General features: G+C 34.7%; 1 protein-coding gene across 1 annotated transcript in view; it reads left to right on the top strand.

Annotated features, from left to right (window-relative positions):
* The window catches only part of SCAF8 (SR-related CTD associated factor 8), a gene marked incomplete at its 5' end in the record, with an annotated part of 76516 nt that overhangs the window by 50954 nt on the left and 11870 nt on the right, over positions 1–13692 (top strand). Inside the window, 5 exon segments of the mRNA XM_082404535.1 lie at positions 4682–4813; positions 5072–5184; positions 6725–6918; positions 10146–10246; positions 12772–12885. Coding sequence (XP_082260661.1) covers positions 4682–4813; positions 5072–5184; positions 6725–6918; positions 10146–10246; positions 12772–12885 — 654 coding nt within the window.

Genomic DNA, 13692 nt, shown 5'->3' with positions numbered 1-13692 from the left:
GCAGAGGCAAGAGGTAGTAGTAATGGAAGAGTTTATCTAAACAGATTTGTTCAGCTATAGATGTGACACTTTTGAATTGCCTTAGTTCCAGTTTCATTTCAGAAGTTTTAGCAGAAGCAGTAGAATGAAGGTTTAGCAGAGACAGTAAAGGTGTAGTACTCTTGACCTTGATCTTGATCTTGAGCTTGTAATTAACACCAAGTTACTGAAGTGAAAGTTACTAAAAACTTGAGAGTGATTTTGTTTTAAGAATCTCACCAACCAAAAACAGAAAAAAGAACTCTGGTCTTAGTTGATTACTCTATACCATCTCCAAAATTTTAGAAGATATAGTAATAAGATCTCTTTGAAAGGAGTAGATGTTCTTAAAAGCTTCCTTATTCAAAAATAAGCAGTGAAGAAAAGGGAGTAGTGAAGAAAAAAAGCAACTTTTCTAACGCGTAAGGTGAATAGTGTTTAAAACCTATCACAAATTTAAAGTTGAAAAGTAAATATCAACAGAGTAACAAATTTAATAAGTTTTGTAGTTGGCTTTATCAAACCAGTTGCCTTTAGTGTATTTAAGATGGGGTGAAACATGCAGAAAAATTAAGCACTTTTGTTTACCAGTAAGCTCTGTGTGGCTGCCTAAAATTTACTAGAGCGCCTCAGAGAAAAGAATAGGTTCGCTAGTGCCACTCTGTTCCTTGCAGGCTTGACCACGCTTGGGTGTGGGTTGAGGTCTTTTATCTAATGATGGAAAACCAGTGGAAAATGGGAGCACTTTCTGAGAATGGTTGAATTGTGAAGGGACTAACAATCATAAGAGGAATGATTTCTATTGTCTTGAGTAAGTTGGAGTTGTGATTTTGATAATTGTTTTATCAGGATATCCAAAAGATGTCACAGTCATAACTCAGAATGAAATGCTGATGATGAAAATGATAAGACTAATAAAAGGGCTTTAAAAAGAATGTTAGGAATAAAAAGATTATAGAAGATTCAGCCACTTAATAAAGAGCTGTCAGTGGAATATCAGAAATACGTAACTTATTTTGCTTCAGTAGTTTTTTATAGGGGAGAATATAATGGAAAGAGGAGAATTGAACATGATAACTAAGATGAGTGATACATTAAGAGACTTGAGTTGCATTTCAAGGTACTGAGGTTGATGTTGTAAGGTTATTAGACTCATAAATTAGGAAAATGCTGTAGGTGTAGCATAGCATGTGTGGATTTCAGTAAGGTTTTTGACAAAGTCTTTCCTGCCACTTATACAGAAAAAAATAGAGGAAAGTAGATTTATAAGTGATAAAAATGTGATACTTAGTGAATGTTAATCCAACTTTGAAGAAAGTCTCTGCTAGCTGCTGTTATCCTTGTCTTCTATTTTTTTCGATATTATCTTTATTTATTTATGTATTTATTTGGCTGCGTTGGGTCTCAGTTGCGGCACGTGGGATCTTCGTTGCGACATGCAGGATCTTTCGTTGTGATACGCGGGCTCAGTAGTTGCGGTGTGGGCTTAGTTGCCCCGCAGCATGTGGGATCTTAGTTCCCGGACCAGGGATTGAACCCGGGCCCCCTGCATTGGAAGGCGGATTCTTAACCACTGGACCACCAGGGACGTCCCTCAGTATTATCACTGATGCTTTGCCTGAAGACATTGTTGAAGAAACTAGAGATGAATATACCAGGATGTATACTAAGGACATATATCAGTATATCAGGATAAAAAGTCGTTTGCCACCTGGGTCCTATGGAGTCTTTTTGGTTTTTTAAAAATATTTTTTAGTCGTCTTACAAATAATTTAAAAGCGAGACTAAAGGGATAGGGGAAAATAAACATAATTAGGAATTTTAATATAGTTAAAATATATAGCAAACCTTTTTATGTCAGCTAAGTTCAAATGTCACATGTTCTTTTAACAAAACAGAACAGTCCAGGTTCTTGTTCCAAAATACTATAAGATGAAGTCCTTCCTGTTGAATGACTAATTGAATGAAAATACCCTTAGAGATTTTTGTCCTTAGAGATACATTTTTTGCTCATCAGTTCTTGAGTTTGAGAAATACGTTTGGGATGCAGTCATTTGAAAACTCACCGTCTGATATTTCACTTAAACATTAAATTTCACCGTTACCATTAGAGTCTAGAATGCTGCTGTCTTTTTTTTTTGCATTCATCATCTGCTTTGTCTAAGTATTGTGAAATACTGGGAATTCCTGGTGATCCAGTGGTTTGGACTCTGTGCTTACACTGGCAAGGGCGCGGGTTCAATCCCTGGTCGAGGTAAGATCCCGCAAGCTTTGTGCCCAAAAAAAAAAAAATTTTTGTGAAATATGTTTCTTTCAGTTTTCTTCTCTTTGTCATTATGGACAGAAAATGAAACATCTAACTATCCATTGTCCAAGGAAGGCTAAAAGCAGACTACAGATATGTCGCCAGTCTTATTTATACCTTCTTGAAATATAATGCGGTGTTTTTGGTGATGCAGTAAAACTGAATGATGATGGTTTCACTGTTGAATCACCCTTCTCAACAATTCCATTTTTTTTGTTGTTATTATTTTAGTCTTTTTGGCTACAGTTGGGAGTAATTGATGAGTAATAATGGAATAATTCTTAGGATGATGAAATGACAAAATGTTTCAGTATATAGGAAAATAAGACCTCTACGATCCCATAACATATCTTAGATATAGCTAAGGGTCCAGTGGACCTAATGCTAATTGCAAGATCATAAGATAAAATTTGGTAGAGTATTAAAAGTAGATTTTCTCTTTGTTCTTCATAAGATTGTTAAGAAAGAATAAAAGTCATGAATCACAACCTTTTCAAATAGGTAAAACTGCTCAAAAAAGAACCTCAAAAACTAGCATTGGTTGCAGTGGATTCTGCTGGTTCTACCAAGGGTTGACCATTAAATAGAAAATCAAAGGTGAAAAACAAGTGGGTGGATGGTAGGTAGGATGCTCAAGGTGAATGGTGAGGTAAGAAGTAAACAATGTGAAGGATGTATGAGTACTGAATTAGGACCAGACAATACGGCTCAAGATAAAGTTGAAAATTATCTTGCTGTGTTGTTAAGAATTTTATTTTTATTGTACCATTTTAAAGGCATAAGCCAGGACTGTGCTTTAAAAACATTTTGATTTGTTCTCAAACATATACTTATTTACCAACTTTTTGGTCAGTTTTGTGGAATAAAGACTAATAGCACTTTAATTCTAATTTTAGCTTTAATTTATTTCTAAACCTTGAAAATGTTACTTGTCTTTGGGGAGCCTGTTCATAAATTAAGACACTTGGAACAGTTCTTTACTGCTCTTTTTGGCTCTTAATTTTTATGCTGCTTTCTTTTCTTTCAGTTTAAATGTCATTAGAGTAAGAGTAATTTTTTTTAAAAATTTTATTGAGATATAATTGACATATAACATTGTGTAAGTTTAAGGTGTACAACATATTGATTTGATATGATTATATATTGGGATATGATTACCTCTGTAGTGTTAGCTAACACCTCTATCGTGTCAAATAATTATCATTTATTTTTTGTGGTGGAAACAATTAAGATTTAGTTTCTTAGCAACTTTGAAATTTATAATACAATATTGTTCTTTATAATCACTGTGCTTGTATTCCTTTTACACATAGGGAGACAAATTCAGAGTTGGAGTAACTTGGTTCACAATCACAGAGTTTGTAGCAAGGGAACAGTAGTTTTGAGTTGCTCTTTTCTGTTAATTATTATAATAGTTCCCAACTTGTGTACCACCAGGAACTCTTCTTACTAATCCTCAACACCTGTGAGATCATGTTTTAGGAATGTTTAACTAGGGAGTCATTTCTTCATAATAATCAGTTTCTCAATTTTAGTTAACACCATAGTATATGTAATTGCTAGTCAAGTTCATACTGATTAGCACCGTGTAAGCAGTATCCCTATAGCAAGTTGCTGTAATTCTAGTCCTAGGGGGGCAAAAAGGTTTAAATTTTAGTTTTTCCTATAATTAGGCTTCATTGCCTAACTTTTATTAGTCTTTCTGAAATATTTTACATATTTGAGTACTTCCTAATACTCTTTTGTGAATTCCTAGAGGTGGAGGTTGAAAAAGACCCAAGTTGAGAACTGATTTTGCAAGATCAGTGATTTTGATAGTGGTGTTTGAGCTTCGTTTTGCTTCTACACGTGCAGTGGGTGACTTAGTTCTTTATATATCATTCATGATACAGTCCCTTTATTCTTTTTTTTTTTTTTAATATTTATTTATTTGGCTGCACTGGGTCTTAGCTGTGGCACGTGGGATCTTTAGTTGCAGCATGTGGGATCTATTTACCTGACCAGGGATCGAACCCGGGCCCCCTGCATTGGGAGCGTGGAGTCCTAACCACTGATCCACCAGGGAAGTCCCCCTTTATTCTTGATAGTTTTTATTTTCCACAATATAAAATTTGTTTGGAGACCTACTTTATCTTACCATTCTTTTCTAGTGTTATAATATCTCCCTTTTATGGAGGTGTTCTGTGATTTTAAGTAAACTTGGATTTATACAAAAGTGCCATTTTAGATTGATCATAAAAGATGTAATGGGATTTCTTTAGGTATTGGGCTCCTTTTTAAAATTGTAATTGTGATGTTTCATTTGTAATGATATTCATTACTTCCCAATGTGTGTGTGTTTGTGTACATTCCCAACAGGCAACTCCTCAGGACAGTCAGGAAGGGACATTCGGGTCAGAGCATTCCGTGTCACCGTCACAAGGGAGCAGTCAACAGCATTTCCTTGAACCTGAAGCAAATTTGGATGATTCCATAGATATTCAGCAGCAGGTAAAAAGTAAATGTTTTTCTGGGGCATAAATTTCTAAAATTAATTACAGAAAAAAATCTTAAAATATAGTAATAATTTTTATTGTATGTAAAATAATGTAAACCTGAATGGTTTTTTCCTCCTCATTAAGCTCCACATTCTAACCATTTTACTATTAGTCATTAATGCTACTGTGGTGAATATTTTGTAAGGCAGAATTACCAATACACACTGAATCTCAACCAGGCATTTTGTTTGCTGTTCTTTTGACTTTCAAGGATATGGATATAGATGAAGGGCAAGATGGAGTGGAAGAGGAGATCTTTGAACAGGAAGCAAAGAAAGTGGCTGTTCGCTCAAGATCAAGAACGCATTCACGATCTCGTTCAAGGTTCTACAATACTATTTAAGAATATATATGTAATAAGTATATATAAATATATTTGAAAATGTATGATACATATTTTAAAAATCAAAAAAAAAAAGATTAGCTGTGTGCGAACATTTAAATTGTTGGCTTTACTTTTTTGCATCCTTTATTTCTTTGCATCAAGATTAAAGAAAATGTTTTTTGAGAGTGACATCTTATTCTCTCAGGAAGAAGTAATTCAGAACTTCAAAAACAGAAAATATGTGTTCTGTTTTTAATTGGGTGTGGCTGTGGCCATTTATTTGAATAATTTGCATGAGTCACGGCAGTATCATGAGACTTGGATTTGGGGTTATATCTGGTTTTAGTTAATAACGTCATGATAGTCAGCTTAGGGTATTATTGCCTCTGAGCAACAGTTAAATCAAGCTATAGAGGAACAGTATTAGAAACTCCATTGTATTTCTCACATTCCATTTCATCTCATAATACCAAAAATGATTATAAAAATAAAACTACAAAAATTATTTTTATAAACATTAAGCATATCAGACTTTACAAAACATATCCTAGAAATGGTTTTCTTTGTGGGCTGTTCAGCATCGCTGAGGCTCATTAATGTGCCTGTTCATTCAAATTTGAGTTGAAGGTGCCTTATTCTTAACCTGGTAAATTTTCTTGTAGCATGTATATGTTGTTTTTGCTATAAATTGTCTTAAAACTTAAAGTCATTCATCTTTAACATTTTAACGCCCTATTTTCTACACACAAATACCCAGAAAATCTGAACAGCGAATGCTGGAAGAGAGGCATTATCCTTGATGACTTTTTCAGTCATTTCTTGTGTGTTTCAAGAACTCACTTGTATTTACCTCTTGCAAATGAGAGCCTGTCAGTTCATCTTTCTCTAAGCTGATCTCTCTTCAGTGAGTTACAGTGTTAGTGCTGAAACTTCTTTGTCCTAACAACTTCTTTATTTGTCTTAGCAACACCTCCTTACTAAGTATTTTGAAGAGAGTTCAATGGCATATGACTGACAGGGAAAAAGAAACAGTATTTCAGTATCACATTATATTGTAAAGTCAAGCACCGAGATTCTAGAAATTGAAAACTTGTAGACAGAATTGTATAGTGGCCTAATGTTCTGTTGAAAACATTCTTTGTTTCTTAATTTTAAGAATGTAACATCTTTGTCACCTAAAGAATCTTTTTGTTTTCTTCCATCTTTCATCCCTGTTCTTGACTCTTGTTTGAAAAATGAGTTGGAGGACACTAAGAGAAAGTGAGGCCTTACTAGAATCTCTTTCTCTTATTCTTCTTTGTGGTTGTGAATGATCACCCAGACTCAGTAAGAATCATTGCAAACAAACATCTGTGACTAGTGTGGACCTAAGCAGTATAGAGATTTGAGAAAATACATGTTTGATACTTGATTATGCTTGAATGTTTTTTAAAGGGTAGCTAAATACAAGACAGTCTTGCCCCCACCCCACCTACAAGGGAGAAATTTGATAGAAAAATAACTTTGTCATTAGAAGTAAAATAAGATTTTTTTTTGTAGATCACCAAGAAAACGAAGGTCTAGGTCACGATCTGGTTCTCGAAAGCGTAAACACAGAAAGCGATCACGCTCTCGCTCTAGAGAAAGAAAAAGGAAATCATCACGTTCATACTCAAGTGAAAGAAGAGCTAGAGAAAGGGAGAAAGAACGACAGAAGAAAGGATTGCCTCCAATTAGATCTAAAACATTAAGTGGTAAGTGATGTACAAGCTTTGGTTTCAATAACATTGAGAAAATAGTATCTGCTACAAAGTCTCCCAACCTTATTTTCAGACTAAGAGGTTAATAACTGGTTTGGTATATGAGTAATTATATTTTTGGGTTTTGTAATGTGATAGAGGAGAAAAGAAAAAGGAATAGCAGGTTCTACTCAAGTACTAAAGTCATTGAGAGTTTTTTTTTTAATGCTAGTTAGAAAATATGACTTGACTAATGATTTATAAAGTAGACTAGGCCTCGGGTCTGTTTCATGGACACCGTGACTTCTCTGCACAGTGTCCTAACCAGTTATGAACACTAGGTCTGTAGGAGTAATTATAATAGGAAGCATGCAAATTTTAAAGCTAATTATAAACTTACTGGATCAGTACTGAAGGAGAGATTTCTCTTGTAAAAACTTTCCCTCCTTTATATGTTAATCTATAATGTATGATTCGAACAAATTTGGTAGTAGTGGGAGTTTGTTTTGGGAGAGTGCTGCAGGAGAGTTGACTTGGTAAGCATGTGAGGTATAGGAAAATAAGTTGTAATTAGTGCCAAATTCTGCCTAAACAATTCTTAGCGGGTTATGGCTTTTAAGGTGAACCAACAGACTGCAGATGGTTAAAGTACATAAAACAAAGCAAATTGTCATTCTTCGCCAAGAGCGAAACACTGGTCAGGTTATCTAATTTCTGAATGTATCCAAATAAACTCCTTCTGCCACGGAGATAGATGAACTGGTATAACTGGTATAACTGATAATGCTGAAGCATCCTAGAAATCTAGGCTTAGGATTAAAGGTGACAGCCATCTTACTAAATTCTAACCATTTGACCAAGCCTTGGCTATCTTTCCAGAATCTTACCTGATTATGAGAGCCAGTGCTAATTTAATAATGTTGACATTCCTAACTCTGAAAGTTTCTATTTATCCCTTAGGGTGAGGGACAAAATTCAAACATTTTACTGCTGTCTGATAAAATAATGTCAAAGGTCTGATTGTAAAATCTGAACTACGCCTCCTCCCATGATTACCATTAGGACATTCAAAATAACCAGTTTTATGATGGGCTTTTATGTGGAGTCTCTCATTTAGTTCCTCACCTGACTTGTCATGTTTTGTTGCCACCATTTACATAGTTATTGACTGTGGAATTTATTTTCTGTTGCTGTTTTATTTTCATGGGTAAAACACACAATTAAAAAATTTAGTAAGGACATAAGAAAATACAGTGAAAAGTATATCTTGTCTTTTACCTCAAAACTCTCTTTACTGAGAAGCAATAACAATTTGATGTGGTCCCAACACATTTTAAACACATATGGTAGTGTTTCTCTGCCCATTGGTTCTTAGAACATGAGTTTTCATGAATAGTCCAGGGGCTGTGAAACATCAACAAACAGTAACGTTCTAGGCATCAAGTGTCCCCTTCTCATGGGGTGGAGGAGACTCATTATTACTTTCTGGGGGGGGAAATGGAGTTGTCCATGGGAAAAATTTGTAGAGAGACAATATCAAAAGAGTAGGGGAAACATGGAACAGATTTTGGGGAGATTAAGGCAGCTGTAATATGTAGAACAGAGTAATGAAGAAGTGGGAACTATTCAGTGAAAGAGGTCCAGAAATTTGCTGAGGGTTTGTGGTAGGTTGAATAGTGGTCACCCAAAGATGTCCATGTCCAAATCACTGGAGCCTGTAAATATGTTACCTTACATTTGTAGATCTGATTAATAAGGAGCTTCAGATGGGGGGATTAACTTGGATTATCCAGAAGGGCCCCGTGTAATCCAAGGGTCCTAATAAGAGGGAAACAGGAGGGTCAGAGAGAAAAGGTGATGTGAATGTGGAAAGGAGAAAGAGATTGGTAAATGCTGCACTGTTGGCTTTGAAGATTGTGGGTTGGGATCATGAGCTGAGGAATGCAGATAGCTTGTAGAAGCCAGCAAAGGCAGAGAAACAAATTCTCTCCTGGGGCCTCCAGAAGGAATGCAGCCTTGTTGACTCATTTTAGACCACCAGAGCTGTAAGAGAATACCTTTTTGTGTTTTAAGGTACTTAGTTTGTGGTGTTTTGTTACAGCAGCAAAAGAAAACTAATATGTTGCCCTTTGAGACTTTGGTTGAATATTAAATTATTTATGCACAGGGTAAGACTGCATGAGGCAAAGAACAAAGAGCAGGGAAAGAACAATTTCCAGGTATCTGTTAGCTGAAGGATTCCTAAAGCTCACACAGGCCTAGAAGACGTTCAAGTTCTGACCAGCCAGAGTAGAGAGGTAGAGACCTGATTGAAACCCACATTCAGTAGAATGTAATGTGAAACCCACATTGCAATGGTCACATCTTAGTGTGGGGCTGAATTAGCTCTAGAGTAAAACCTGCTCTAGGCTGTGTTGTAGATGAAAGATAACCCAAAAGCTGGAGACTTCTTTTTTTTTTTTTTTAATGACATTGACATAAATCCAAATATGTTAAAACTCTGCAAATATATCAGCTGTAAATATTTTTAAAGTCAGTGTTTTCAGGAAAGGAGATGTTCATGGAGACATGAACAGTGCAGCTCAAAGTAGGCAAGATGTCTCATGTGTAGCATTTATTTCTTAAAGGGAAGTGGCTTCCAGCCCTTAAGTATCCCTAAGTCTTTCATGATAAAGAGTTCTAAATCAGCCTTTTCCTTTTTGTATATATATTTTTTGTATATAATTATTCTTTCCTTAAGGATAAGATACTGTTTTCAGATTTAGCTGTTGATTAAGGAGAAACATCCATTTAATCATTCCAGCACAGAAAGATACTTAAAAGGTACACAGATAGGATTGCAGTGAGAAGTGGTTTTGAAAATTTGTTGCACATTAGAATCACCTACAAAATTTTAAAACTCCCAGTTCCTGATCTGTCATACCCCATACGTCCATCATCTTTTAGAGTGGGTTCCAGATATCCACAGGTGATTGATGTGTGCTGCCACGCTTGAGAACAGGTGATAAAGCAAGAAGTTGACTTGGCATAGATGTGAATGGGTACCTGGTATTTTAGTTGATTTTAAACTAAACTAAATGTTTAAACATTTAAACATTTTTAACATAAAAATGTCCGTTAACAAGTATTTAAAATATACTGTCTTAAATTTTAATTTATTGTTGTTAGTGTTTTTTCCTCACCTACTTGAAAGAAGTAACTGTCTATGTGACTTGGGTTATTTGTCTCTTATGTCTTGACAGTATGTAGTACTACTCTGTGGGTTGGTCAGGTAGACAAGAAGGCGACCCAGCAAGATTTAACCAACCTGTTTGAAGAGTTTGGACAGATTGAATCCATTAATGTAAGTATCAGTTCTTAAATAATTTAAAGTTAAAAAAAAAATAGGGAGTTTTCAGAGTCACTTTGGTTCCTAATTAGCCCAGTAATATCTGCCTTTAATCAAATTTTAAAAGGATTGTTTGACTCTAATCGTTTTTATGTTTACTCTGCTGTTGTTTATCTCTTTGCTTAATTAATTTTTTCTTTTTTAAATGGAAGTCTAACGAAATATTCTTAGGAGTTTTATAGCAATGTAATAGCACTTGATTCCTAAAAACATCGAATGTTTGAGTTAGCAGGAACTGTATGTGTGGTCTGGTTTAATTCCTGTTTTTTTTAATGAAAGTGAAGAAACTGAGTTAGAATTGTAATCACCTGCACATGAGCACATAGGGAACGGTGGAGACACAACTGGACTTGAGGTCCCAGTCTTTTGCCAGCCTCTTCCCACCCCTTCCCCTTCTCTTCCTCTCAGAGCAAACCTGAGGCAAGAAAACCTGTGTGGCCACAGCATAGCTCTGTCTCTCCTCTTGATTGATTCTTTCAGTGTACCCAGTCTCCACCTTTGAGTATTTTCTTCCTCCTGCAGGGCTATTGTTCTTCCTTGAGGCTAAAATAAGTAATGGAATAGTCATTTGTTTGAGAAGACTTATTCCTTAACTCTCTGATTTTATTCACTGTTATTATACTTTTATGTCTATTGGACCTTTTTATCATTATTTACCAGGAAATTGGCTGGTTTTCCTTTCTAGTCTTAGATTCCTTATATTCTCAACATTCCTTATATGGCCAAACTTGACTTTTTGGTATTAATAACAGCAGTCTTTATTTAAATTGAATTTGACCATTTTGTATTTTACTTTCAACTATGTATGATCTCATTGGAGCCTCACAAGAAGCTGGTTAAGTAATTCAAATATTGTTATTTTACCAGTGAGGAATCTAAATGATTTGTCTAAGTTACGCAGATAATAAATAGCTGATTGATTGGTTAATTAATAGGTAATTGGTTGAGTGTTTCAACTTAGGTATTTCAGATTCCTCTTTTTACACCATGAAAGTGTTGTAGGCTTCTTTTTTTGTCTTTTTAAATTTCACCTGTCAGAACATAAGTAATCTCTGAGTCTGTGATCATATAACCTCTGAAATTTTTTCTGATTTTCCCCTGCCTTTAAACTAGTGGTTTTCAGCTCTAGCTGCATATCAGAAATGGGTTGACATTTGAAAAAATAGGGATGCCTTATAGGGATGCCCATGATCACTACCTTTAGATTCTTATCGAAGTGCCATAATTACACAGGTGATTTTGATGCAAAGCCAGGAATCACTGCTCTGAACAGATCCCGAATCCAAGTAGCATTTTGTATTTTCACGTTGCTTATGACATCTGTAGTCTTTCTTATACCACAGTCATTTGGGCATTAGTTTGTCTTGTCTCCCTCTTCTTCTGTATTACCTTTTAAGAGTGTGGTACTTAAAAGTAATAGGCACTGAGTTATTTTGTGAACTGAAGTGTACTGAATGGCTAGTGATAAAATCCAGGATTTGAAAAATTAATGGAAGATTTATAAACCTTTCACTTCGTTTTGGGGGAGTTTGAAGACTGAGAAAAAGTCCATTAGATTTAGCATTTAGTAGGTCATTAGCTCGAATAAAATATTTTCGGTGGGTTGGTAAGGGGTTGGATCTGCGTTGCAAGAGATGAATTATGTAAGGGGTTAGATAGACTTCTCTTTTGAGAAATTTGGTATTAAAGTGACAGCTGTAAGCAAGACTGAGGGAAACGTTATTTTGACAGCTAGAGCTTATTAGGTATTAAGTACTAACAAAGTGATAGAATACCTTTTGAGTTCTTCATAAAGAAACTGAAATGCTCTGTGTATTTTTCTGAGTTAATACATTAAAGATAATTTTATGATCTGGTAGTTTATAGAGTAGTTAAATGCTTTGTAAATAAACCTCTTGAGATCCTTACACTGAGGCTATCTTCTTATTCATATTAAAATCTTTGTCCAGAAGTACTTGGACAAAGTTAAGTTTTATAAAATTGAAAAGCTTTAGTTTTATTATTTGTTGTAGATTTTGGACTTTATATTAAGGATAAGATACTTCCCCAAAACAAAAATCCTTCTCACATTACTCAACATAACATTTGGCAAAATTTAAATACTATAGTAAATAAATTGTATGCCTTCAAATATGTTGGCCATACAGTATTGTTTTCCTTTTATCTGGTGGTATTATATACGCATCTTTATACATTGCCTTGTTTTAATAGTTCTTCATTGTGTGTTAAAACTTTAGTTGACACGTGATATTCAAGATTTCACATATATCATGGCTTAGAATGAGACCCAACTAGCTTCTGAATTTTTTTTTTCAACTGATTGTGCATGAATTATACCAATAAACAGATAGCTGGAGGAAGAAAAGGGGAAACAATTCAGTATTAATAATCAATGTTCTGTTCCATTAAAAACCATAACATGCCAGAAATGACTTGCCCTCCTCATACACCCTTTCTAAAGAAAATAATTTTTTTAATAGATGATTCCTCCCAGGGGCTGTGCTTATGTCTGCATGGTTCATCGACAGGATGCATTTCGGGCTCTTCAGAAACTTAGTTCCGGGTCATATAAAATTGGGTCCAAGGTCATTAAGGTGAGACTGGGGGGCACATGCTCTTATTTTATTGGATTGTTAGAATGTTTCCTGTATTTAAATTCATCTTCTTCTTTAATGTTATAGGCAAACCTTGACAGAAATTTATTATTTTAGTATTGTTGAATTATAGAATTTGGCTATAGGTAAAACAATAACCAAAACTTTATTCAAGCAGTTCTTCAAAATCACACATGCACAGTACTCTTAGTCAACCAGGGCACCATTTTATGAGCAGAACTTTTTCATTTTTACAAGTTTGTCTTTCATTCACTCCTTCCCAATGCTTCCTAATCCTACCCCTTAATTATATTATTAATGTCTCCTTTTTAACATCTTGTCTTATACAACTCAGACCCTTGTGAAGGGTTTATTTATGTATATTTGTTTCCTCTTAGTCTTTAAACTGAGTATTTATTGTGTATTTTTCCATTTTTACTTCTTATAACTAATTTACATTTTATTTCTGCTATTTGGAGTTAATTTATTCCATAGTTTCAGCAACTGAATTAAAAAATTTAAAATTACTTTCAAGGGAGTTAATATGCCCGTGCTTTGTCATTTTATGGCAGAGAGTTTCTCTATGTAAGCAAAAGTGTCACTGGTCTCTTGGAGTACCAAGATTTTGTTTAACTATTCTAATTATCGCTAATGTAGGTTGACATTTTTATGGTGAAAAGTAGATTTGGTTTATTTCTGGAAATGTGTTGTTTTAAGGTCATAGTAAGAAGTGGAAATAAATCCCATATTATAAACACCACTGCTGTCTAATGCAGGTTTTATTTTACAAACAGAATCAGAAAATAC

Source organism: Balaenoptera borealis, assembly GCF_965194805.1.
Source record: "Balaenoptera borealis genome assembly, chromosome: 9".
In the NCBI taxonomy this organism is placed as follows: Eukaryota; Metazoa; Chordata; class Mammalia; order Artiodactyla; family Balaenopteridae; genus Balaenoptera; species Balaenoptera borealis.
This window is presented reverse-complemented; position numbering and strand designations above follow the sequence as displayed.